Consider the following 24,922-nt stretch of genomic DNA (forward strand, 5'->3'; position numbering starts at 1 on the left):
TCCTTGGTAAACCTTTTTTTTTTACAAACATGCAAGTACAGTGGTGGTTTTAATTATTTTTTTTTCTACTGCGCCAAAAAACTGCCTTGTTTATGTCAATCACATCCGCAAATAAATTCTTTTTTTTTCGGTGCCGTAATGATCTAAACTGTACGAAATACGGCTGAAAAGAGACTTTGAGGGGCTGTTTCGCCCACGCTGGGCACCGATCGAAGCACTAAAAAAAAAAACGTTGATGCAGAGAGGATTCCAGTAGACCACAAACACGGTTCTCTGAAAGGGACCCGCTAAACACAAAGAGTGATTAAAGGAGTTTGGCAATTCCACAGAAAGCACGTTAGGATAGTATCTGAAAGTGGGAAAACGCCAAATGGCACAAAGACCAAAACGGCCGGGCCGGTGCTTATGATATTCCTTCACCAAGAACAGTGAGCTGGCGCAGTGCTTCATTCCCCGTCATCATTGCGGTACAGCCATAACTAACCGCCTTTCGTGGATGTGCGGCTTCCCACTGCTTGAGATCGTCGTACTCGGCCACGCAACCACCGCCAATGGTGAAAACAATAGCCTGTGAAAAATGTGCTTCATTGAGGTCAACTTGTTTCCTGCTGCGTGGATCGTACCCTACTACTGTTGCTAAAAGTTCCGCCCGCAAATTGCTACTGCCTGCTGCGCGGGAACCACCAACGCCCACACCGGATGAGGTTGAGGAATCCTGCAAAAGAGAGTCCACAAGTTTCGTTAGTGGCAACTGGGACTTTGAGTTCGCGCCAAGTGAATTAACAATATTCTTAGCCAGTGTTTGCGCCAAACCCCACGCAAAACCATGGGCACCGTCTGCTTCACCACCAGTGGGATTGGCGGTTCCAAGTGACCACTGACGTAAATGTTTGAGGTATGAAAGTGCCGAAAACGGCATGCCCTCGAAAGCTGGGGCACACTGTTCCAGAACTGTTTCGTGCTCTCCTTGCGTGCCAAGAAGGTACGCAATCAGATAAAGTCGCTGACGATCCTCAGCGGTCCCACAACCAGTTAGCAATAGGTTTTCAAACTGCTCGTGGTCGAGCCCCTCCTGTTGAATAATGCCCAGTTCTACCCCATGGAAGCGATCAAGGTGGGTTTGACGAATGCGATGAAGAAGACTGTACGCCATTTTTGTGTGTGCATCCAACATTCGCTTCTTCTCCCCAAGTTTTGGAGCATTGGCAAGCAGTTTCGACATGGAGTCCGTGCCCACATCACCATCCACATCACATGTGCTTTCCGAAAGGTTAGCATGCTCTTCGCGGTACCGTTTCAGCGCCGCCTCAATATTACCACCCACTGCGCTAAAGTCAAGAAGAGCGTTATTGCGGTAGAAATCATCTCGATCGGGGTTTATTTCGAAAAACGTCTCAACTCCGTCATCCCCCAGCACAGTGACTTTATTTAGGTGCATGTCTCCCAGTTCCGCGAGTAGTCCCCGATACGAGAATGGGTGATGGAGAACCGTAGCAAGGTCACTGGAGCGGTCGACAATAAGAAGTAGTGGACGTCCAAGCACATTGGCAGATGCAGGTGTTAGGGTTCGCTCGTTCAGAGAGTCATTAAGAGACACAGACAAACGCCGAGCGACCTCCTCCGCCGGCCCCGTCCTGCTGTGTGCAATAACTGGAAGCACTTGCTGGGACAAGAGGACATGCAAGATGCCCATAACTATTTCATTTAAGTGAGCTTCCACATCTTCATCCTTGGCGTGGCGGCTGTTTAGTATAACGAAGGAATCCTTCTGCATCAAGGTAAACAGGTCATCCTCCAGTGCCACGTAGTTCAGCGTGCGATCGAAAACTCTAATATGTTCAATGTTCTGGAGTTGACCACGAGTTAGCCTCTCAGCCAGATGCTCCATGCTTCTTCGAGAAATCTGCGAAGTGAAATTTATGTACACCCACTCATAAAATTCCTTCACCGCATCACTAGCCATTATGTTTATGTTTTCGTCAGTCGGTGCACAGAAGTAGATGGCCGGAGCACCAGGCACTGGATCCCGTTTAGATTTGATGTGCATATACAACGTAATGCCAAGTTCCCGAAGGTCCCCAACCCTCAGCAGCGGGGCAATAATGTCGCGTCCGATGTCATCGTAAATGAGGAGACGCCATGGGGCAACCGCCGCTGGCCCGTAAGTTGCAGTCATCGGTTGAGGCGCTGGAACACCGCCCTGCCCAAGCGGTAGAGCAGATGAAATCATTGCTTGTATGACATCTCTCTGTCGCTGACGCAGTGAAATCTTCCGCTGCGGTGGCATCTTTATGCAAAACAAGAATCAAGCTAACGAGGTGGAAAAAGAAAAAAAGAGAAATTACCATATCTTCCCGGAAATAAGTACGGCGCTCATGCCTGCAGCCTACACTCAGACTATGGCAGTGGGCAACGAGGTCCTAAGTGGTTGGGACTACGGAAAAGTCGCAGAACATGTGCAACGGTAGCAAAGTGAAGCACAGACTGGTTGAAGTGCAACCGCGAGAATATATTTAACACGGCAATGAGTCATGAAGCTCATGGAAACAATGTGTGGCCCCACAACAACAGAATGCACAGCGCATTGCGATCCTTCTCCACGCACACCGCAGCAAAATCACTTGCTTTGTGGAAACGAAATATCCCAATACGATGAGGGTGTGCACTGCGTGCCACCCTCGTCATCGCTCTCGTTGTGCTCATTATCCTCACCATAGAGCGTGGCATCCTCCAAATAATCCCGAGCACGCTGCCGAGCGGTTCGCATGCGATTAATCGGTTTTCTTAGAGGGACGACTAACTGATCGTCAGACGGGTCTGCGGAGAGCTCCGAACAAGCAAGACGTGGAATTGCGGCTAATATATCCACCGCGGTGGCAGAATTATTCTCGGGGTCCCTTTTTTGCATAACTGATCTCGATGGTGGATCCACACGACGGGGCCGTTTTAGCTTCTTTACAGAAAAAAAATCCTCCAACTCACGGCGTACAGGTGATGGCGTCGCATTCAACTGCCTCTCACCCCTCAATGCCTCTAGAGACGCAATGGGGGGTGACCCTTCTTGTGTCATTGCATTACTGGGTGGTGTTTCACAGACCATTGTGTCTTGCTTATACACGCATTGCTGATCTTCACAGACAGCTGTGATTTCCTGCTCCGGGAGCTCCTCAGGCAGCTCATCACGTTCCAAGCAGTCCGCCAAATACTCCAGCAGAGCAGCACGGGCATTGAGAGCGGCCTCTTCCTCCTGCAATGCGCGGATTTGCTCCTCATGCAGCTGTAGTAGTCCCGCAAGAGAAGACGTGACGCTGTCGCCGCGTGAATCCATCACGAACCCCCGACCCATGCATGTCGCTTTTGTAGCCTTGACGCTAAAGCGTGCAAAACACTCAGTGGAAAAAAGGGAATAAATAAATAAGGAAATAGGTGAGCGCAAATGGAGGAAAATCACAGTTGCCACACGGAGAAGACCAAAAGCGCAAGACAAAAAAGGGGTAATAGGCGAAAATAACCGTGTTAGGGGCCATTAAAGAACACCCAAAAGAAAAGGTTAAATAAATGAACCGGTATCTCACAATATGTCGCATCAAACCTTCACGGCGTATATGCGCCTCGGGAATTTGTGGGCCATGCGGAGTTGGCGGCGGGTCTTACGGTTCTTCTCGTTGGCCTTCAGTGCTAGGCGACGCCGGTGTGTCAGCTTTGCACGAAGTGTTTTGGGCTTCGCCGACCGCAGCTTCTTGTCCGAATAAAACTTGCGGAGGTTTTCACGTTCGTTCTTGTTAAGCACCGTCATTATGCGGGCAATGCCTTTGCGAATGGTGCGAATGCGACCAAGACGAGCAGCACCAACGTTCATCTGCTGAGAGACACGAAGTTGCGACAACTCCTTCTTGAATTCAGAAAGCTGCTTCAGCAGGTCATCCTTCCCCTTTTCCTTCAGGTCACGGATTTTGACGATGTGCGACATGGTTTGTGCACCTACTCCACACCAAATCGAAAACAATGTAAAGAAAGAACAAGATAGAGAGACAAAAAGAGCGAATTATTAACTAGCACGGCCACTACATCAAACGCACAGGTAACAATGCCCGACGCGGGTAGGGGAATGGGGGGCAATCAGCGACGTCACTGGACATCGAGATGTTACGTATGCAAATTGGCAGAAGCAATCACTAAAGGGAACTTAAAAATAAAAGAAACGAAAAGGAAGAGCGGCTGCGCGGACTACCGTACACTAAACAGTATGTCACAATATGTCGCATCAAACCTTCACGGCGTATATGCGCCTCGGGAATTTGTGGGCCATGCGGAGTTGGCGGCGGGTCTTACGGTTCTTCTCGTTGGCCTTCAGTGCTAGGCGACGCCGGTGTGTCAGCTTTGCACGAAGTGTTTTGGGCTTCGCCGACCGCAGCTTCTTGTCCGAATAAAACTTGCGGAGGTTTTCACGTTCGTTCTTGTTAAGCACCGTCATTATGCGGGCAATGCCTTTGCGAATGGTGCGAATGCGACCAAGACGAGCAGCACCAACGTTCATCTGCTGAGAGACACGAAGTTGCGACAACTCCTTCTTGAATTCAGAAAGCTGCTTCAGCAGGTCATCCTTCCCCTTTTCCTTCAGGTCACGGATTTTGACGATGTGCGACATGGTTTGTGCACCTACTCCACTACAACCTTTACGGAGAAGTAGAAACGCGACATCGCAGTTTGAAATTGGGAAGAGACTGACAGCACTGCGTACAGAAGACAAGAACAGTGTAGGATCGTTCTCCAAATACCTAATATAAGTGCTGATAGTGTGAACGAATTAGCGTAGTGGTAAATACGAAACAACGGTGTGAGGAGAACAAAGTGGCTCGCAGTGAAACGAACATCAAACATGATAAATTGCTCCACAACTCAACTGTCTTTATAACGTGCCAGACCTGTACTCTCCTTCCACGCACCCCACCGTTCCTTTTTAAGTTTCTTTTTCTTCCTCACTCTTTGTGGCTCCATGATCTAACAATTTTTTTTCATTTACATAGAAGTGGTAAGTGGTAGATGAGCGGGCAAATATACAGAAAAACACATGAACCTACAGATACGTAATACCTGGCGTTATGTCTACAGGAATCACGCGGTCCATTTGAACCGCAAAGGCGGCGGGGCCCGGCGCAATCGCCATAGCCAGTACCGGTTCATCGCCAATGACTTTGTAGCTTGTAAAGCTTAGCCGAAAAAACTTATCACGCGGCGTGTCATATGTGGCGGTTGAGACGCTTTTCATAGCCTCACTTCGTTTCTCTACTGCCTCACGTAAATCGGCCAGCTCAGCATTGCGCTCCTTCTCCCTCTCCTGGGTAAACTCAGATAGTTCCTTCTTCTGCTGTTCATCTAGAAGTTCAAGAGGGTCATCTTCTTCACTCTGCTCCTCCTCATCTTCAAGCTCCTCCTCCTCCTCAGCAAACTCATCGTCCCCTTCCTCCATCTCATCTTCTTCTTCGTCTTCCTCATCTTCCTCAGCGGCTCGGGCCTTCCGCTCCGCACGAGCTGCGGCGCGCGCTGCAGCGCGCTCCTTTCTCTCTTCAGCCCTCTTCGCAGCCCGTGCCTTCCTAGCAGCCTTCACCAACTCCTTCTTCTTTTGGGCAACGGCCTTCCGACAGCGACGAAAAATCACCCGTTTGGCAATAAGGAGCGTTTGACGCATCTCACGAGTATCCATCCGTACGCACGACGAGTTTCGCGAAAGAAATTGGAGCACCGTCTTTGACAGTGCGCGCACATCTATACCCAAAACGTATCCCTCCGAGGCGCCCACGAAGCAAAAAGCAGCCTCCTCACGTCTGGCAGCCACGGTGTGTGGCGTTATTGGAATTTCAACGGTACCAACAGCGTCGACCCTCTGGATAGGGGGTTCAGGTCGCCCCTTTAGAGCAGACTTCAACGAGGATTTATTACCTTCAGCCGCCTGGGAGTTAGAAACACTAAGCGACCCGCTCCTTACCAGTCCGTCAGTTTGGGGAGCTACGTTCTCCGAATGTGACAACGCACCTTCCGCCAGTTCTCCCTGGCTTTCAAGGTCATTCTCATCTTCATCTGCACCTGGTTCTTTAAAGGATACAGTCGCTTGACGATTCAGGATGCCTGATATGTACAAGGCCTCATTTTGATCCATCTCACTAGGATCTGGTAGCCGCCATATTTTCATTGTGAGATCACGGCTGAAGGAAAAGAGTAGCTGCCCCTCCGCTACAACACGCAGGCACTTGACGTGATTAGTGTGGCCAATAAGCACCCGAACAGTTTTCCCCGTTCTGCCGTCCCACACGCGTATTTGATTATCGTATCCACCAGTAACAATAATCTGTGCCTCCTCTGAGGCACATGCGATGCAGGAAAGAACATCTTTGTGACCCGGCAACGCAGAACGCCGTTCCCCTGATATCACTTGCAGGCATCCATTGTCATCGCCAGCGTAGAGGCGGTCACCGCACATCGCAAGACAGCGCAAAGGAACAACAATTTTAATTAACTTTAAGCACCGTTGTGGTGTCTCTTGCTCGGGGTCAACTGACCACTGTCGAATGTTGCCGTCCATAGCACAAGTAAACACCTGATCCAACGCCGGGGCCACAATTGCAGTGACAGTTTTAGTATGGCCGTAGAATGTCACGATAGGTGTTCCCCCACGCGTGATATCCGACAGTTTGTAATAGTCAACCGTGCCATCCTCTCTACCAACGAATAGTGGCACGGGATCCTCCTCGGGAATAGTACAAAGAGCTGTGACTGTGCGTTTAGCCATAAGCGAGTTTCACTCAAAATAAAAAGGGAAACAAATCACCTCGACAAAGGTGACTCTAATTGCTTGCTGCTACAGCGGTCGTCACAACTTTCCCCTTCCCCTTTCTGCCCGATGTTCGCTGAGCCTGTTTTTCTGTAAACAAATGCAACAACAGAAAACCTGGCTTTGCCGCAGTCCTCACAAACTAAGCACGCCAGTCTGTACGGTTTAATGCTTTTCCTATTGGCACTTGTGTAGGAGCTGGACCCACTTTCCCAAACAGCGAGAAAACATAACAAAGGGGGAGCATTAACAAGTATTTTGTTAGCGTCAAATTCATTCTCTGTGTAGCAGCCTCTGCAAAATTATGATAAGAAGAAATGGAAACACAGTTTCGGGTAAGAACCGGCACGAGGCGTTTGTTGTGTCAACCATCATCCACACCTTTTCACGCAAAAGCAGGTCCGCCAAAAAGGCATGTACCTTAGGTTGGCGTCGTCAACGTGCGAAAACGGATGTTAACGCCAACATGAATCCCATGCCAACAACAAAAAAAAAAAGGGACAACCAAAAGCAACCGCAACAAGCACGTACCAAATGCGTTAAACATCAATTAGAAGGGTGAATCAGTCATATATCTCTTTTTTTTCTTTCCCCCGCACCCAAAGCCACTGTGCTCCTACTGGCAGAGCAGCAAAAAGAGACCAACAAGAAGGAGCGGTATGCAAAGTACCTTGATCACAGAGAATATGTTTGCTCCGCTGGCACATCCCTCCTTGCTTTTGGTCGCTGCAGTTGCTCTCTCTCTTTCAAAAGAAATGGTACAGCGGAAAACTGAACTAAACTAAAAGAACGCTGAGGAGAGGTTCAACATTTGTTAACCCTTTCGGTCGGTCGTAGGGGCTTCGCGAGTCGCGCCAGATACCCCAAATCCGGAGGCCGCTCTTTACTTGTAGACTTAACATTTCCACCGGAAACAAGGAGAAGCTTTCCATCGTTGTATTTCGCACGTGATGACGGCGTGCGCCACCCCGACTCAAGTGACCGATGTATGTCGCGTTGTCTTAACATCCTCCTTCCGCGCCTTGTTTCAGCGAGGACCTCGTCGGATAATACCACTTGTCGTTGCCGGGCTTCTTTCTTTCGCTCTGTCATGTTTTGCATTTGTTGTTCATACATGCGCTTTACCAGTGACCTGAGCTCTTCACTGCTAAGACGTTTTGGGGGAACTGGTTTGTATACGTCCCATGCTAACTTCGTCATGTTTTTCTGCCGCCGAAGCATCTCCTGGTAAACCATCCTATTGGCGTGTTCTTCTATTTGCTGCCTTGAACGTATTGGTGCTGCAGGACACGTGTGTTTTTGGTGGGCGGACTCTGCACGGCGCAGAGCGTCCATGTGTCGCTGAATACTAACCGTATGCAACCGATGAACAGAGTCCCGCAGCATCTGAGCTGAGGCGTAGTACTCCACGAAGCGGGCTGCTTCATAATTTCCGGTGTACGGGTTAGGCATCGCTTCCCTCACGGGAATAAGGCAAACACGTGAGCTCGGCTCTATCGTAAAAAGAAAAAAGTTGCAAATCCACAATTAAAAAAAAAAAAATAGGGGCGCACAAAAGTTCTAAAACTTATGATTTCTATCGGTATTGGCCGTATGAGAATTTCTTTCCTCACACCTTTCCCTCCCGCAAGTACCTGTATGGAATATATCTATACGTGGAAAGGCAACGACGCCTTATCTCACAGCCAGACGCAATCTTTTGTGCCTACACAGCCCTCCCTAAGCTATCTAACCCCCTAGCTTCAACCAATAACACGCTTCAGTCCGAAGGCGCAAGACGTTGTCTTTAAGTACATAAACCAACCGATAGCAGAGAGGCAAAAGATTAAGAGATATAATGCAGATGCACAACAATATGTCAGTAACCCCCAAAAGGGATAAAGCACAGAGTTATGCGGAAAGTAGTAAAAACGCCGATGTAATCCCAGTCGTGTAGGAACGCTTATCCGATATCTTTCTCCGTGAGGGTGTTCCTACAAGCTCCTTCATTCCATAATCTAGTGTAGGCCACATGCAAAGCGTCCATCTAGTCACTCGGATACGTGGCTACTAAAAATTAAAGAAAACGTTTTGACACATATCCCCTGCGAAAAGATGGAAACAAAAAAAGAGCGTCGCCGCTACACAGTCACCATCGTACTAATTATAACAAAAATTATTCAAATCGCTAATACCCTACGAAAACAAAACAAAAAGCCTCTCCACAGCAAACGGTGAGACACACTTCCACATTCACTTTCTCACGTAGCGTCCCGCTCCATCCCACCTTTCAGATGTTGTGCCTCAAGTAACTAGTAAAGAATATGAGAAAAGAGACGACACAAAAAATAAGGGAAAGTTGATGGTGACGGACACAGCCGGTTCCCACCATTCCCACCGCGTACCAGCAGACCACCACCAAAATAATCACCACATTTACCGCATCTTCGGAAAAAAACAAGACATCACCATGCGCCCGATGCCCCATAATTCCATCAAACGTAGAAATCCTACCCTCATGGGCGCGATACACTCAAGATAATTCGATAGCAGCACTGGATCGAACTCGGCCGTTTCAAGCATCGGCATCGTTGGTGTCGTGGACTGCACCAACGGTATCACTGACCGGGTTGCCGTTGCCATTGCGGGTAGCAGTGGCACTAAGCTTGGTAACCTCCTCCGGGCCTGCGCTTGAGAACAGATGCGAAGTTTGGTGTACATTGCTAACGGAATAGCCGCGCTCCCAAAAATGCGTCGACTGTGCATATATATTGGTCTTAATGAAAACGGCCCTGTAAATCTATACGGCTTTGCGTCTGGATGCAAAAGTTTCTCCAAAGGAGGAAGATGAGATAAAGCGACGAGATAGATCCAACTTCCCTCCCAGCTTTGTTTCGCGCCTTCGCGTGGTCCTCTTACTCCTTTCTCCGTCCGTGCGCGTCCTTGCCGCGACTGATGAGCCTTCTGTAATCTAGGGGCACTGCTGTTGGTGGCACCTTCCTCAGCAACAACAGTAAAAGAAGATGGCACGAAAGAAGTTTAATAGGGGAAATGTTAAATTAACAGAAAAGAAATAACCACCACCCCCCCAATAGAGGAAAATTAACTCCCGCCGGTAGTGGGGGATATACTTTCGTTGTTGAACCCCATCAGATAGCTGCCCTGATAGCTACAGAAATGATCTTTAAAAGCGTCAAGAAGAACCTTGGACGCACTCTTCCAACACGCCAGTACAAACAGTCACCAGCCCTTTCAACCAAGGGCGCAAACATGGAGTAATAATCAAGCAACAAAGAGAAATAAAGGGAATTCGCCTTGTGGTTAAGCAGGACGGGCACGTTACACTAGTGCCATCATCCCATCAAACCAAGAAGCAACTCACGCACTTCGGTGATGCGCACGCGCTCGCCAATGGCACAGTTCAACTCACGGCGGAGAGTATCAACGCGGACGTCGACATCCTCAAGGATAGAACGCTGCAAGTCTACCATCTTTTCATCGATTACCTCTTGGTCTTCCTTTCGTGCGAGTAGCGCAACAAATGATGCCCAAAGGCTCTCGAACCGGCTGTCAAGCTGGGACTTTGTATACAAAGCGCAAAGGTCATTCCTCTGCGCTAGCAACCCTTGTTGAACCTCGGAAACGGCAGCCTCCGCAGTCACTAAGCGCTCCACAACGGTGCCTAAGGTGGTATTGCCATCTTTCGCTAATGGAGTGTCGGTTATTACTGGTGTCGTCTCCTCTTCCACTGCGTGGTGGACAGCACCGGTCTTTAAGTGTTTTTCTATATATTTTATCTGCTCGTGGCAGAGAGAAAGACTCACTTTTGTCTCCATAAAGCCGTCCGAACAAGCGGTGAGAGCCCGTTCTAATGACAATATGCGGTCCAAAACTGTATCACCAACTGGCTGAGAAGCAATGATTGTTCCACCACCACGTAACTCTGTTACCTCGTTCTCTACCCTCTGCAGGCGCCCCCCAAGCGTAACTAGTTGATCTGACACACCGTCTGCCGTTGGCAAAGAAGGGGGGGCCGACAGCTTAGTGTCAATATCGTCCACAGCTGTTGCTAACATCCCTAGACAACTTCTCATAAAATCTAACGCATCGTTCAAATGCACTGATACAAGCGTATGCACTGCCCCTAGATTCTCCTCTGCACAATCAATCCGCTGCTCCAGTGACAAAAGTGAAGACTGATGAACAGAACAATCTCCTTCGGGACGCGGTTCAAGCTGAGTGCTGTTCTCCACTGACCTCCGAGTTTCTTCGAATTGTGCTGTTAAACCCAGCCAGCTGCTGCGCAGCCGAGACAATTCCTCCTCGCAAATAACCAACCTTCCTTCAATAGGTGCAAACTTATCAAGTACTGCATTCCTTTCATGTTTATGTTTCTCTAGGAACGTGGAGAACGCAGCCACGCTCGCCGAAACGTCACTCCACTCCTCAGATGCCTTCCTTATGCAACCCAAAAAAGCCTTCTCAAGCTTCTTCGTCTCAGTATGCAAAGTCTCAACGGACGCACCCAATTTTAATATGTCGGATGCGTTCATATCACTAGACTTTTTGTTTAGTGACGTAATACCTTCCAGTGTGTTAAGTTTTTCTTCTAACATGCAGAAACGGGACCGAAGCTTCTCATGTTCGTCTCGAAGATCAGAAGAGTCCCGGCGCAACTTCTCCTCATTTGCACAGACTCTATCCAACACACTCGCTACACTCTGCGACATTAACTTCATGTTGCTTTCGAATCCGTTTAAAACGGTTTGAATAGATCCGAACCTCGAATCGGTAGCCCAAGCCTGCTCCTGAACACACAAAAGGGTGTGGGGTGGTTGCGCATTATAAGGACGTGCATCAGCGCCTTTTCCCTCATCGACACACCCATACGGACTGCTCGGTTCCTTGAAGGGGTATGCAGATGTACTTTGCGCTCCCAGTGTCACTGTTTGCTCACGCAGAAAAGCGGAGTTGGACAAGGCCGCTGATAGCTTTTTGTCCATGGAAGTAACAAAGCGATAATATGAATTAGTGTGCTCCTCCACAACATTTTCACAACTGACAAGTAACCGAAACATCTCTTTTAACTGTGCCTCGTGCTGAACCAATTTGGTCTGATTCCCATGAACTAGCAATTTTAACTCACAAATCTGGTTTTCGGTTAGGGCCATAACCATCTCCCTGAGATGTTGAACCGCACTGCAGTTCGCCTTACCAGTGGCGGAGCCGACATGCACTGAATCATCCATTGAAGGCATAGCTGCCAGACTGCCGTAAACACCTACGATATTTTTGAAGGCATTTACTTCGTCGCGGAGGTTCGTAATACTGCTGTCATGACTACCGACTTTCTCTATTACGGAACGTAACCTTTCATCCATGTACCTATTACGGTTAACATCACTCAAGACGCTACCGAATTTATTGTTCAGGTTCTCGAGTTCATGTCTCACGTCACCGACATCATCCCTCGCTTTCATCTGTTGTTCTGATATCAAACTACACAAATCTTGATATTTTCTTTCGAGCGCGGCTCGTTCGTGCCTCATCGATTCCTCTAGTAGATTCTCAACCTCTCCTCGAATGTACCCCTTCGAAATTACGAGCTCCAGTGCATCAAGCCTTCGGAAGGCATCTTCAATCTTCGCCTTGGCCCCACTGGGCGCGCCAAAGTGATTTAATTGCCTAGTCACCTCACCAGTTGCGCGACGCATTTCATCCACTTTTATATTTAGTTGATCAGTTTCCTTTGTGACTTCATCGAACTTTTGGTTGATTGCATCTCTTAGTTCCACAGCCATCACATCATGCGCACCTCTTATTTCTTGAATAATGCTCGCTAGGGAGCGCTGCGCCAGTGTGCTTTGACTGGGCGGTGTAGAAAGCTTTCCAGTTAAAGCTTGGAGCCTTCTTAGGGCGGTGAATATAGTTTCAAAACGATCATCAGTAGATATCCCGCTGTCCCTAACCAGGGAAACCATGGTATCGAGTCTGTCGTTAAGCGCCGAGACGTTTTTGTCGTGCATGGAAACCACTGCACTAACTTTGGTATTATCTTCATTAACTGCATCCAACAGTTTCCTGTGGTCCTGTAACTGAGCCTTGATGGCGTTGATTTCCCCAAATACCGAATTCTCAAGCTGGCGCAACGCGGCGTTTACACATTGTATATCTTCTCTGTATTTTGATGATAGGTCAAGTTGTTTTCTGGATACAAGGGCAATTTCTTCCCTTAGTTGGTTGATATCTCTACTTACACTAGAACTATCATTGCTGATTTGCCCTCTCAGTTCGGCGAAACCACGGCTCATCATTTTGGAGAGAGCTTCCGCCTCTGTATTTGAGCATTCTTGTCCTGTAGACGCGCTCGGTTTCTGTTTCTCGAGTTTGTGGACGCGATCGCGCAACCTTCTGCTCTCCTCCCTCAGATCACGTACTTCACACATAATTCCATTCACGGTGTTACAGACAGACGATGTAGATTCTTGCCGACGATGTTGCGTCAAAAGCACTATTTTAGACATTTCATCGGTATTCTCCCTTTGTTTGCAAATAATGTCCTTAAGAATTTTGTCATTATCCCGCTGGTATTTCAGGAAACCTTCGCATAACGAATGAGTGTTGCTTATGTCGTTGTTTAACTGGCGTAAAAATATTCGTAAAACGGCTGGAATGTTCAACCACTCCTCATCATTATTTAGTGTTGCCTCCCTTGCGCTAAACGTCATCGAACAAAGTTTAGAAGAGTAACTAATAGACAAGTGGGCGGTAAATTTTACCAGTTTCCTCAGCAACAAGACTCAATCACACTCAGTTTTCTTTTTTTCGCATACTTCGCCAAAATGGGAGAAGTACCCAGGAAACAATATCAAGAATTGGGTCTAGTGTAGACCGTACCCACTCTCAGTTACCATTTTAATGTTGTGCTGGCGGAAAAAATTCATGTAATTCCAGAACTCGTATGGGTTTATGGCATAATAAACCTGGTGATCTCTGACGTCAGCAAAATGGACATTCCTTAAGGCGGGTCTTACACGACCCATATCCATCATGAATTTGAATTTGTAGTACCAGTCTTGTTTCCGTAGCAACCCAGGAACAAATACTAAGCTGTGCACTCCATTAAGATTCCGTATCTTGTCCTGCGGACGATCCAATGGCCTGAAGGGTGTGCCAGACCGTCCCAGGATCGCAGTGACACTGATTGCCACATCTTTATGCTCCATAACAGTACGTAGAGCAACATATGCTCCATTCCCCTTCCCAAATAAATGAACTCTTCCGTGCTCAACATTGAAATTTTCCACAATCCAATCACAGAATCGAGCGACTATAGCCTCCACTGGAATTTGAAAATTGTGCTTAATATTGATCACTGGGGCAACGACAACCCACTTTTGCTCCGTCATTAACTGTCGATGCACCGGCCTTTCAAAGAAATTGGCACACACATCCTCAAAATCTCTTGCAACACCTCGGTGGTCTGGGAGGACAACCATGTATGGGCACTGGTCCGTTTTTGACCAACCAGAGGGAACAATCATGCTAAAAACCATCGGAGAGGGGTCTTCGTCTGGACTGAAGGCACTGTGATCAACACAATCAGCCTGTCCTTCAACGAGGGCTAAACCGGTGCTCATCGGATATAAGGCACGCAACTCGTACTCATTAGGAATTCGCGTATTTTTTGGAAGTCTGCGGAAAGATGTCTCGTTCGGGACATAGCTCACCTCCGGCTGAGGAACCCGAACAACCTTACGCCGACCACGGTCGCTAACGGAATCAGAGGTTGCATCTTTTCTCTTAGAACCGATGTATGGTCCCTCCTGGGAGAAAAGGTACTTCAGTTGGTTCATCTCAACAAAAACATTTTCCTTCTCTGATACGGGGTGGACATCGCCTAATTTAATTCCCCCATGTTTGTCCTCATATATTTGATTAGGAATGTTAACCTCGCTGATAACGACAGCCTCACGGACAGATGAGTCTTTCAGAGAATCCTCGCCAACAGGATCTACATTTTCTACGCAACTTGTCCGCAACAGGCGCACGTGCATGAGCAAACTTTGCCTAATACAGCTTCTCGCACATAGCCTACGATACATCTTCAAGGGCGTATGTGCGTGTGTGTATGTGTGTTTAAAAGCAAACAAAGAAGGTAATATCACGGACTTTCTATCAGGACAACTGGAGGGTGAGACAACAATTGAAAACAAATAGCAAAGTGCTTGAAGTCACCAAACGATATTAATTTCAAATGCGTTATAAAACTAAGCTACCATAAAATTGAAGCATATCACCGTTTGAAATAAATCACTAATTACAAAGCCGTAGTTTACTACCCCCTGTCCTCATGTCCGGCAGGTGGTGTCAGTAACTATACAGCACTCTCAACAATGGAAACGAAAACAATGTTGCACACCTCCTAGCACAGTGGAAAAAACTACGGGCAAAAGTGGCTTCAAATTTTCGTGTGCAGTAAAACGAATGAAAAAATAGAGAGCACGTAACAACTTTCTCGTGTACGAGACCTCTTTCAGAATTTACGAATACCAAGAAGTACACTAGATAACAGTTTTAGCTCGTACACTACGCTAATATAAAATAAAGTGGCACAAAGGAGAAACCCGGGATGCTCCGGCACAAGTGGTTCAAAAACATAGCATAAACAAATAAGGGTTACCTAACCGACAAGGGCGCTGAGGCAATAATGGAATTTAAAAACATTCTGAATGTAGTTACACACATACCAGCTACACCATCAGGTCAAGGAACATAGTTTCGTTTTTTCCCGGCTTCGCTACTTCCAAGTTAAAGAATAAAGATCATGACGGACTCCACTCAGTATTGGAATCATGTTTCTTGTTGTTTTGACCATGTTTATGTCCAAATCCGCATCAAAATAAGTTTCTCCCTCATCAGCCATGGCAATTACCCTCCCCATTGGGTCCACAATTATCGAATGACCCCATGCCACGTACTCTCCCCCTGCATCACGAGCAGGGGAACACATGATAACAAACTGTTGGTTGTCCACAGCACGAGACTTGGCAGCGATTTCCCAGTGCGCTGGCCCAGTTACCATGTTAAACGCAGCGGGGTAAACCAGGAAAGAGGTTCCCTCCGCTGCGTACTTCCACGCCAAAAACGGAAACCGCACATCAAAACATATACCAAGTCCGAACTTTACGTCGCCCTCGATAGTGACGGGTGTGGCGTCCGATCCCGCAGAGAGGACTTCTCCCTCATCCATTTTGAGTGTATCGGTATTGATTCGAAAGAGGTGGACCTTGCGGTGGATATGCTTTAAGTCTCCTCTAGGGTCGAATACCATCGCCGAGTTAAACAGCTTCCCTTCCAACCTTTCCGGTATGCTCCCTGCAACAACCCAAACCGAGTTCTCCCTTGCTACTTTGGACATAGCATCAAATGTAGGAAACCCCGCTTGTACCTCCTCCGAATACTCCGCGAAGTACTTCGTCCCATATGGGCAATTGAAGCACTCGGGCAACACCACAAAGTCAGTACCGCGCTTCGCTGCAGCAGCAATCATTTCCACAGCTTTGCGAATATTGGCTTCCTTGGACTTACCAACAGTCATCTGACACAAAGTAACGCGCATTCTGACTTACCTCCCCCTTTAACTCCTAGTGGAACCAATATTTTGTGTTTGTCCTATTGTATTTCTAGTTTTTTCTTTTTTGTAATCGTATAAATTGATTTATCCCTTCGCAGTAACAAATGATGTCTGAAGCCCCTTTATTACCTCCTCTAACTGAAAGGTCCTTGAAAAGCTTAGACAAGATCGAAGAGGAATATTTTCCATTATAGTATCTACGGCGCTTCTCGAAGGAAGTCTCATCGAATTATGCATTACAAAACAAACCAGAAAGTAAGCACAACAAATTCATTAGTCACATAGCACTTTATACAGGCAGCTGCGCATGTTACGCCAATGCAACCATACTTGATAACGGTGAAGGAAGAGCGGCTTCTCCACAAAAAACTCCAGGGTCGATCATACACAAGACCCCGTCCACGGTTCCACTGGGCCGGTTCGTCGTAAAGACACTCGCTATTGCAGTGCAGAAAATATAAGATAACTTAAAGCAGCGGGCACACAATCACAGCAACAACGCCTTGTGTGCATAAAACCGGGGGGAAAAGCAGCGACGCAACGTTAATCTAGCGCATTCATGTAGCATTTTCTGCTGCTGACGCAAGCGTTCACGTAGCATTCCCCAGTGAACTTCCCTACTAGTCACTTTTGCAAAACAAAAAAATCGACACCACCTTGCAACTCCCAATAAATCACAAAACCGACTCAAATATTGCTCAAACACCACAAAGCCATCTTCGCGCAGTGCCAGGGTCCAGCACCCCGCCTCATCGGGGGAAGCCAAGAGTCAGCAGAGTTCCTTTCATGGGGAACACTGCTGTGCTCCGGCTACGGCATCATACAGCACAGGGATCAGCAGCGTCTTGCTGGGACACCGTTTTTTATTTGTCGATCCCTGGGCACGTGCCATCAGTAGTATCATCCGCACTAAGATGCTGCTGTCCGGTGATGTGGAAGAGAATCCCGGCCCGTCGTTTCGCGGGATGCAGTGGAACTGCGCCGGGCTATCTCAAGGAAAGAGATTAGCACTCCACAAAACCCTTGTTGATGAGCGGATTGCCTTTTGTCTGTTGAGCGAGACAAGGATGACGCCTGGAGAGGCGGCTTGCTTTAGCGTTGCTGGCTACCAACATCACGTAATAGCTCGTAACTGCAAAGGAGGTGCTATATCAATACTAGTGAGGGAGGACCTGCCAGTCGAGACCGGTATGGTCGTCGTTGGTCGCATTGAACAAGTGCATGCAACAATTCACCTTGCACGTGGAACGGCGCTGACTGTCACGTCGGCACACATCCCACCAAAACACACCTTCACGGCAACTGACCTAGATACGCTTCTGACGACTGACGGTGCCCAGCTCATCGGTGCAGACGCTAACGCACACGCGTTGGCATGGGATCGCGCGAGCCCACCAAATACCAAGGGTGAAACCCTCACACAGTGGTGCATTGACAACCAGTTTCTGGTCTGCAACACTGGTGAGTGCACAAGATACGCGCCACCACGGGGAGTCCACCCCTGATGTGACACTGTCAAGGAATTGTAGAGTGTACACGTGGATATCGCTGTATTCTCCCGATAGCGATCACCATCACATATTTTTCGACGTTATCGTTGGAGACGAAACAGATGCGCTGAGCTGCCCGCGGCCTCGAAAGCCCATGTACGCATGGCTAAAAGCTGACTGGAGGAATTTCCGTCTGAAGGTTGACGAGTACTGCAGGAAAATTGGTAGAAAGAAGAACGTCAACACCCTGGAACAGAAATTGAGCTCCGCCATCCGCATTGCGACGAAGGTCTCCGTCCCCCGTGGCTGCAGAGCAACGCCACCACATTGGACACCTGCGCTCGCGAAACTCGATGAAGAGATCGCTGGATGCGGACCCTCCCACCGAAGGGAAAAGTTGGTAGCCACGCGTAAGCAGATCCTGGACCGTACCACAAAGAAGAGATGGAGCACGCTATGCTCCAGACTTGCGGTGTCAGACCGCTGCAGTTGGCACATTGTCAAGAAGGTATATGCACCACGACCACTAACCACACCGGCGGCGCTGGTTGATAACGCGGCCATCACGGACTACCGTCAAGCTGAGAGGTTCATTAAACTGTACTCGTCCCGCGCAAGAAGACACCCCGACTCACACCCACCGGCACCCATAAAGACGACAGCGAGTGAGTTCAGTCCCATCACGATGGCTGAACTACGGAGATCGATCAAACTGCTACCGAGTGGATCCGCAGCCGGACCTGATTGCTTATACAACGAGGCACTACAACATATCGGTAGAACAGCGCTGAATGTTGTTCTGAGGCTATTCAACGAGAGCCTACGAACGGGAGTCGTGCCGCCTGCATGGAAGACTGGTGTTATCATCCCCATCCTGAAGGCCGGAAAAAAGGCGGAGGACCTCAAATCTTACAGGCCTATGACACTCACGAGCTGTCTCTGCAAAGTCATGGAACGCATAATTGCCGCGAGGCTTAGAGACACTGTTGAGTCCCAGCTGACGCCGCAGCAATCAGGCTTTCGCCCCGGATGCTCAACGCTCGAACAACTCCTGCACGTCCGTGCTGCCCTCTGCCGTCCCACGCACCAATATCGTACGGGTGCTGTATTCGTCGACTACTCGAAGGCATTCGATACAGTAGACCATGACAAAATTGCGAGGGAAATGCACAGAATGAAGGCATCACCCCACATTGTGAAGTGGTGCGTATCATTTCCGAGTAACCGAACTGGCAGAGTGAGATTCAAGGAGAAGCTTTCCAGAAGCAGAACATTTGAGCGAGGAGTGCCACAAGGAACTGTCCTTGGCCCAATCATGTTCATTATTGTCATGAACTCGTTGAGCCAATGCCTTGCAGAAGTGCCGTTACTGCAGCACGGATTCTTTGCAGACGACCTAACGCTACTTGCGAGGCACACAGAGAGGGATGTCATCAACCACACGCTACAATGCGGCCTAAACGTGGTGTTACAGTGGTCAAAAGAGTACTTCATGTCTATCAATGTAGCGAAAACAAAGTTCACACTCTTCGGGTGTATAGAGCGCCACCCCCTTACATTACAACTGGACGGCGAAAGAATAGGAGCTGACAGGACACCGAAGCTTCTAGGAGTAACATTCCAGTGTCTGCAAGGGATGGCAACACATGCGACCGAAACGGGACGCAAGATGGACTTCAGACTACTGCAGATAGCGGCCATCTCAGCTTCTACATGGGGGCCAAGAAGACAAGTACTGAGAGCTTTTTATCTAGCACTCGTACAGGCACACACCATGTATGGCATTGAGGTATGGTACTGGTATGCTTGGAAACGAAGTCGCGACCTCCTTGCAGCAGCGCAACACAAAGCCAGTCGCATCATAGCTGGCATACCGCATGGGACGCGCGAAGAGGACTCTCTGCTGGAAGAAAACCTCCTGCCACTCAAGACGACCACTCTTGTGCGCAGCATGAAATTCATGCTGATGTGTGAGTCACGAGGCGGATGTTTGCGCTGCAGTGCTGAGGAAGTATACCGCAGCAAACACCCAGTCAGAGCCCTACATTCCCGCAGCATGCGGTCCTACCCCCACCTCCGCATTGAGCCATGGAAACAACCACTTTGGCCGGCGGTTCTTCAATGTAACTGCAGGACGATATTTTACACATGGGACAAGCCCGTGGGCAACGGGCACCCCTGACGATATGAAAAAGGAAGCTTCTGAGAAATGTGTAAAAAGCAAACGCAAAAGACAAATGGAGGAGGGTTCATACGCCGAAAAAAATAGGGATATTCAATAAGATGGACTCAAAAGTTTCAACAGATGGTGAGTTTAGGCAGTTCGTCCGGCGCAGAAATGGTAATCTTCGGCAACATGGAAAAATACAGAATTAAAGGGATAGCGGAATATTGGGATGCAGTCATTGTGCGGAAGCAGTGCCAATGGAAAAGATGCTAAACACGGTACTGGACACAATGAAAGGCAGAGTCGCGTGGAGGATGGAATCCCGAGCCGCGTATGGAAGGGTGATTTTCACAGTCAGTTAAAAGAATGAGGTGATTTCTATGCAGCTTATTTTCTTCCACCACGTTGTTTGGAAAGAGAGTGCAATATCAGATGAGATTACAGTCAAAAACAACTGCAGAAAGGCACACCTAACGTGTAAAGTTGATATTTTGGTGGGAGACATGAAACAGAAGCGTAACAAAAGAACACGCTGCATTCGAAGCTGGATAAGGGCGAAACGCGCACAGCAGTCTTGGCGGCACTCAACTCGACCCGAGGAAGCTGCAACCCACCAGCATGGAGAAAATTATATCCGACTTGTTCCGTGCAGGTGCCCCCAAGCACCTTGTGCGATTCCGAAGGACTACCGTTCCTAATAAGCAGGGGAACAAATGCGGATGCCACAGCATTCAAGAAGAAATTGAGAGAAAACGGCCCTACACATATCGAAAGAACTAGGCGCAACGTGGCTATTCCTGAACTTAGAGGGAAGAATTCGGCTTCTGGTGACGTTGCCAGAGTGCAGTTTGATATGATAATGACGACATGCGGCGGACAACCACGCGGTAAAAAGGCACGATCATATGGTATTCTTCACTGATATGTTAAACGTGAAGTACACGGACAAACATGAGGGAGTAACCATATCAGGAAAGGTGAGCAGAAGGAAGCGGAGGGAATAAGAAGGTTAGCGCCGTGAAGGTGCAACGGTGCTTCCCTGGTGGCGGAAGAGTTGCTGGAAATATGGGCGGCGAAACCATCACATTGCGTCCAAACGTAATGCTAATGGGAGGGACTCCGTACGGCAAAGCAATGTGGGGAGGGGGACGGAATGCAGCAGCCATAAGAACGTTTACAGAAGAGGGAACGAGGATATTAACCGTGCCATTTGAACATCACACTCTATTGGCGTGTTTAAGTTCACGTCTCAAAAAGGTTGGTCTGGCGAGGCGCCTGTGATGAGTGCGCGGTTGCGGAGGGAAGTCCGCGACCATTAAAAAACCAGGGTCCCAAAGACCCTCCGGCGGTCCGCACAGAAAGTCAGCAGTACAAACGCTAGGGAATAAAATAGGGCACGTGAGTGCAGGAGAGCAGCAGCTACGCTCGCACGTAAAACTGGCAGCGTTCCAACTGAAGCTCTACAGGTCGCTGAACGGGCACAAAACCATCATCGCGGACAACGGAACGGAATCAAAGGAAAGGAGCTGTCCAATGACCTCTCGCCTTCTTTTGGCAACCATTCTCGACCCTACTCCACAGCAGTATCGCACTCTTGAACGGCGTCAAAGGTTCCCTGCCTAAATGAACGCGTTTTCAAGGTAATCGAAGGTTGTCCAGTGGCTTCGGGGGTGCACGTGTGCGAAGCGGTCTTACTTGCTCGAGGTTTTGTATAATGAAGTGGTTTTCACTGTGATGGGGCACCGACGGCCGCACAGGTTAAGCGCCTAACTTGAAAAAGTATTTACTCTCTTTTTTTTTTTTTTGCATCAACCTTTACTAACTGTTGATTGCAATGCACTGCCGCCATTGAGCTACCTAATCGCACTGCTGTGCCGTGGTGGGGGATTTCCCCTCTCCGTGGTTGGTGCCTTTTTGTAAACATCAACAAACGGTAGTGGAGGTGGTGTTAGGGAGAAACGTACCAACAGTTTACGAAGGGGTAAGGAGAGATGCAGTCAGCCGGGAACGACGATAGTGTCCGATCCGGTTCATGACTGAGGGAACGAGAGAACATGCGACACAGGACGCCCACTTCGCAATTTTTTTAAAAAATTGGTGCGTGTTTATAACTATAAGCAAAACACTTGTAATTGTTCACTCATGTGGGTGCGCACTACCCACATATCTGTCTAGGAAGAGGTAAAAGACGTGGGAAATATGATTTTCATGAAGCTGAATCTCGGTGGCGCTTGAGGACGGAAATCGCCTTCCCACCGCGGTTTGTAGACTGTATGGCTTTTCCTCCCTTAGTAGCAATCGCTGCACACGTACACACACAAAAAAAAAAGGAACATTAGACCGAGAATCTTCCGATTATTCACTCAGTACCTTAACAAACTCATTCGGCCGAAGCAAGGACGTCCCTCCAATGATAAACTCGCACCCAAGTTTCTTTGTTGCCTCATACGCTGCTCGAATTTCACTGAAGGTAATTCCACCCAACACAAAAAATACGAAGCGCTGTTTGCTCGACCGCCCACCAACGTTCCCAGTGCCCGCCAAATCGTGTACTGCCTTCGGTAGCGGGGGGAGCGCGGCAATAGCGGCGAGAGGTTTTTCACTGGCGCTGCTAAGCGTATCGCTTATGGCGGATCCTTTGTCACTCCATAACGCACTCGACCCCAGAGCCACACGCAATGACTTTTTTGTGTTCGCACCGCCGGAAGGGGCGGTATTGGAAGTGGCATCCCCGCTGGACTCATCTGACCGTGTCACATACTTATAGTCCGCCGTGTCAAGTTTGTTCCCTGCCAAGGCTTCCATAATCTGATATGTCTGCGTGATGAAAGGGTCTTTTTCCGCCGAAGTTTTTGCATTCCGCCCCTCGGGATTAAGTTTTCCTACTCTGCTCGTCAGTTGTTCTAGTTTAGAGAAGGCGCCAGCTACCTCCGTTAGTTCTGACTGTTTGATAAGCGTTTGTTTCTTTGCCTCTGAGTATTCAGAGGTGTCAGTTGCAGCGGACAGCAACAAAAGCAGCCGCAGTCGCACATCCCTCGGCACTGCCTGATCCTTTATGATGTGCCGCACCGTTTCAAAGTTCGTTTTGAACGACTTACGACCAGCAGCTATATCCTGCTCTGCTTCGCAGACAACATCGAGGCATTGTTCCCGATAAAGATTAAAAATTTTTGTGCAGATATCAATGTGTACAGACAACCTTCCTTGATCCTTCTGAAACGTAGAGAGCACCCGCGTGACATTGCTAAGTTCCGTGATGCTTGGTGATGCTTCCCTCGTGTTAACCAGATGGGGATTCTCATTGTGGAGTTTCTTGAGTTCTGCAGGAAACTCTTCCATGCACTCGGCGAAAAACCGATGTCGGTACTGACACCAGTAGGGGTCCTCTTCATCGACGGAGAGTTCACGCGTGGAGCGCTCCCCCGAGCGTGTTTCAAACTTTTGCACGTACATATCGTTTTCGAGGGGCATCAAATCTTCCAGTAAACATTGGTATGTTCTGTGGTGCATCAGCGGGGTAACGGTGTCGAACGACCTATCGAGAATAATCAACACGGGTTTACTGCTGTCCACCCCGTCGTCGTCAACCCCATTTTCAAAGTTTGGTACACTGATGGCCAACTTGGCCAGTTCGTCTAGCAGTAATCGAGAGAATACCTCGCAGCTCTGGCTTCTCCCCTGGGCGCGGACAACAGGAATACCACCTCCCATTGCATGAAGTACTTGTGTTAGCCGCGCTGCGGCTTCAGACAGAAAACTCTCACACTGTGGTGACTGCATGGGTAACATCAGTCTTGATAAATCATTCTGCATATTGAAGTGGAAGACTAATCGCTCGGGGACCAAGAAATTCAGCATCATATCTTTAAAACCGGTCACTCTCTGCGCAACTCTTGCGCGCGCAAGTCGTTGCATGTAACTGTCAGGGGTCGTTCCCAGGGCAAAAAGGTGAACCTCCTTGTACGGGTCCTTTTCTTCCCAGTCATCAATGATGCGCTCCACCGACTCGTCGTTGGGATCAAAGAAGTACATGGCGGGTAGGCAGATTAAGGGTTGCCGTTTCTTTTTAAGGTCCTCCACTAACGCGACTCCATGTTCCATGAGGTCATTCATTCTCGCAAAACTATTGAGAACCACCGCTGAGGGGGGGTCGCAAATGATAACTTTATATTTCCCGGGAACGGCGTCTAGCATGTTTTTAAACACATACCTTTGCACGCAGCTGCGTATGCCCGGACTTTCAGGCGGTTTCTGTTTCGACAGCTTTGCATGGTTGCTCATCATTTCCTTTCACAACAAAGTGTATAGTTAATAGATCACGAAGAAAGAAAAGGAACAAGAAAAAGAGAGCCGATTTTTTTTTGTTTTTCCAGACTTGACATGGCGAAGGTTCTACCACCATTGTTGTGAGGTTCTTGTCGCAGATTTTACGGTGACAGGCGGCCGCCAGCCGTTACCAAAACGCACACACACACACACATATATATATATATATATATATATGGATACGTGCACGCGTGAAGACGGGATATGTAGGGTTCATACCTGCCAGTGACAGAATGGACAAGTACATAGCGCGTTTGTGCGCACATCTGTGGTGATTTTGTTTTTTTTTGAAATATTTTCTCGTACATAAGAGAGGAAAAAGAAGACGTATACAAGAAAAGGACAGGGAAATGTTTTATCTACATGTTTTCGTTGAGATACTTTTCTTCATTTTACTTTTCTTCTCCCATTTTCCCCCTTTTCTACTCTGGTGGAAGAGATGCCTGGTAGCGTTAACGCCGCCCCCCCCCCACAAAAAGAAATTAACCTGCGCA

The 24,922-nt window shown here is 48.4% G+C and overlaps 11 protein-coding genes across 11 annotated transcripts, besides 3 other annotated features; all 11 read right to left on the reverse strand.

Annotated features, from left to right (window-relative positions):
- Positions 1-403: 403 nt before the first annotated feature.
- Tb09.160.0680 (Sec1 family transport protein) lies at positions 404-2,287 on the reverse strand (the record flags this gene model as incomplete). Its single annotated transcript, XM_798376.1, has 1 exon — positions 404-2,287. One exon carries the CDS (start codon positions 2,285-2,287, stop codon positions 404-406), a length of 1,884 nt encoding a protein of 627 aa, XP_803469.1.
- Positions 2,288-2,617: 330 nt separating this feature from the next.
- On the reverse strand, positions 2,618-3,346 carry Tb09.160.0690 (hypothetical protein, conserved; the record flags this gene model as incomplete). The annotated part of the gene is made up of 1 exon (XM_798377.1): positions 2,618-3,346. One exon carries the CDS (start codon positions 3,344-3,346, stop codon positions 2,618-2,620), a length of 729 nt encoding a protein of 242 aa, XP_803470.1.
- Positions 3,347-3,586: 240 nt separating this feature from the next.
- Positions 3,587-3,970, reverse strand: Tb09.160.0700 (60S ribosomal protein L35, putative; the record flags this gene model as incomplete). The annotated part of the gene is made up of 1 exon (XM_798378.1): positions 3,587-3,970. The coding sequence occupies one exon, from the start codon at positions 3,968-3,970 to the stop codon at positions 3,587-3,589; it is 384 nt and encodes a 127-aa protein (XP_803471.1).
- Positions 3,971-4,264: 294 nt separating this feature from the next.
- Tb09.160.0710 (60S ribosomal protein L35, putative) lies at positions 4,265-4,648 on the reverse strand (the record flags this gene model as incomplete). Its single annotated transcript, XM_798407.1, has 1 exon — positions 4,265-4,648. The coding sequence occupies one exon, from the start codon at positions 4,646-4,648 to the stop codon at positions 4,265-4,267; it is 384 nt and encodes a 127-aa protein (XP_803500.1).
- A 429-nt stretch (positions 4,649-5,077) lies between these two features.
- Tb09.160.0720 (hypothetical protein, conserved) lies at positions 5,078-6,787 on the reverse strand (the record flags this gene model as incomplete). The annotated part of the gene is made up of 1 exon (XM_798408.1): positions 5,078-6,787. The coding sequence occupies one exon, from the start codon at positions 6,785-6,787 to the stop codon at positions 5,078-5,080; it is 1,710 nt and encodes a 569-aa protein (XP_803501.1).
- Positions 5,394-5,503: a sequence feature (CT-rich).
- Positions 6,788-7,633: 846 nt separating the features above from the next.
- Positions 7,634-8,281, reverse strand: Tb09.160.0730 (hypothetical protein, conserved; the record flags this gene model as incomplete). The annotated part of the gene is made up of 1 exon (XM_798409.1): positions 7,634-8,281. One exon carries the CDS (start codon positions 8,279-8,281, stop codon positions 7,634-7,636), a length of 648 nt encoding a protein of 215 aa, XP_803502.1.
- A 963-nt stretch (positions 8,282-9,244) lies between these two features.
- On the reverse strand, positions 9,245-9,574 carry Tb09.160.0740 (hypothetical protein, conserved; the record flags this gene model as incomplete). Its single annotated transcript, XM_798410.1, has 1 exon — positions 9,245-9,574. The coding sequence occupies one exon, from the start codon at positions 9,572-9,574 to the stop codon at positions 9,245-9,247; it is 330 nt and encodes a 109-aa protein (XP_803503.1).
- A 587-nt stretch (positions 9,575-10,161) lies between these two features.
- On the reverse strand, positions 10,162-13,536 carry Tb09.160.0750 (hypothetical protein, conserved; the record flags this gene model as incomplete). Its single annotated transcript, XM_798411.1, has 1 exon — positions 10,162-13,536. The coding sequence occupies one exon, from the start codon at positions 13,534-13,536 to the stop codon at positions 10,162-10,164; it is 3,375 nt and encodes a 1,124-aa protein (XP_803504.1).
- Positions 13,537-13,689: 153 nt separating this feature from the next.
- On the reverse strand, positions 13,690-14,913 carry Tb09.160.0760 (hypothetical protein, conserved; the record flags this gene model as incomplete). The annotated part of the gene is made up of 1 exon (XM_798412.1): positions 13,690-14,913. One exon carries the CDS (start codon positions 14,911-14,913, stop codon positions 13,690-13,692), a length of 1,224 nt encoding a protein of 407 aa, XP_803505.1.
- Positions 14,914-15,608: 695 nt separating this feature from the next.
- On the reverse strand, positions 15,609-16,430 carry Tb09.160.0770 (nitrilase, putative; the record flags this gene model as incomplete). Its single annotated transcript, XM_798413.1, has 1 exon — positions 15,609-16,430. The coding sequence occupies one exon, from the start codon at positions 16,428-16,430 to the stop codon at positions 15,609-15,611; it is 822 nt and encodes a 273-aa protein (XP_803506.1).
- A 741-nt stretch (positions 16,431-17,171) lies between these two features.
- Positions 17,172-20,024: a repeat region.
- A 2,433-nt stretch (positions 20,025-22,457) lies between these two features.
- Positions 22,458-24,383, reverse strand: Tb09.160.0780 (syntaxin binding protein 1, putative; the record flags this gene model as incomplete). The annotated part of the gene is made up of 1 exon (XM_798414.1): positions 22,458-24,383. The coding sequence occupies one exon, from the start codon at positions 24,381-24,383 to the stop codon at positions 22,458-22,460; it is 1,926 nt and encodes a 641-aa protein (XP_803507.1).
- A 198-nt stretch (positions 24,384-24,581) lies between these two features.
- Positions 24,582-24,605: a microsatellite.
- Positions 24,606-24,922: the final 317 nt, after the last annotated feature.

Source organism: Trypanosoma brucei, chromosome 9, assembly GCF_000002445.2.
Source record: "Trypanosoma brucei brucei TREU927 chromosome 9, whole genome shotgun sequence".
Lineage (NCBI taxonomy): Eukaryota > Euglenozoa > Kinetoplastea > Trypanosomatida > Trypanosomatidae > Trypanosoma > Trypanosoma brucei.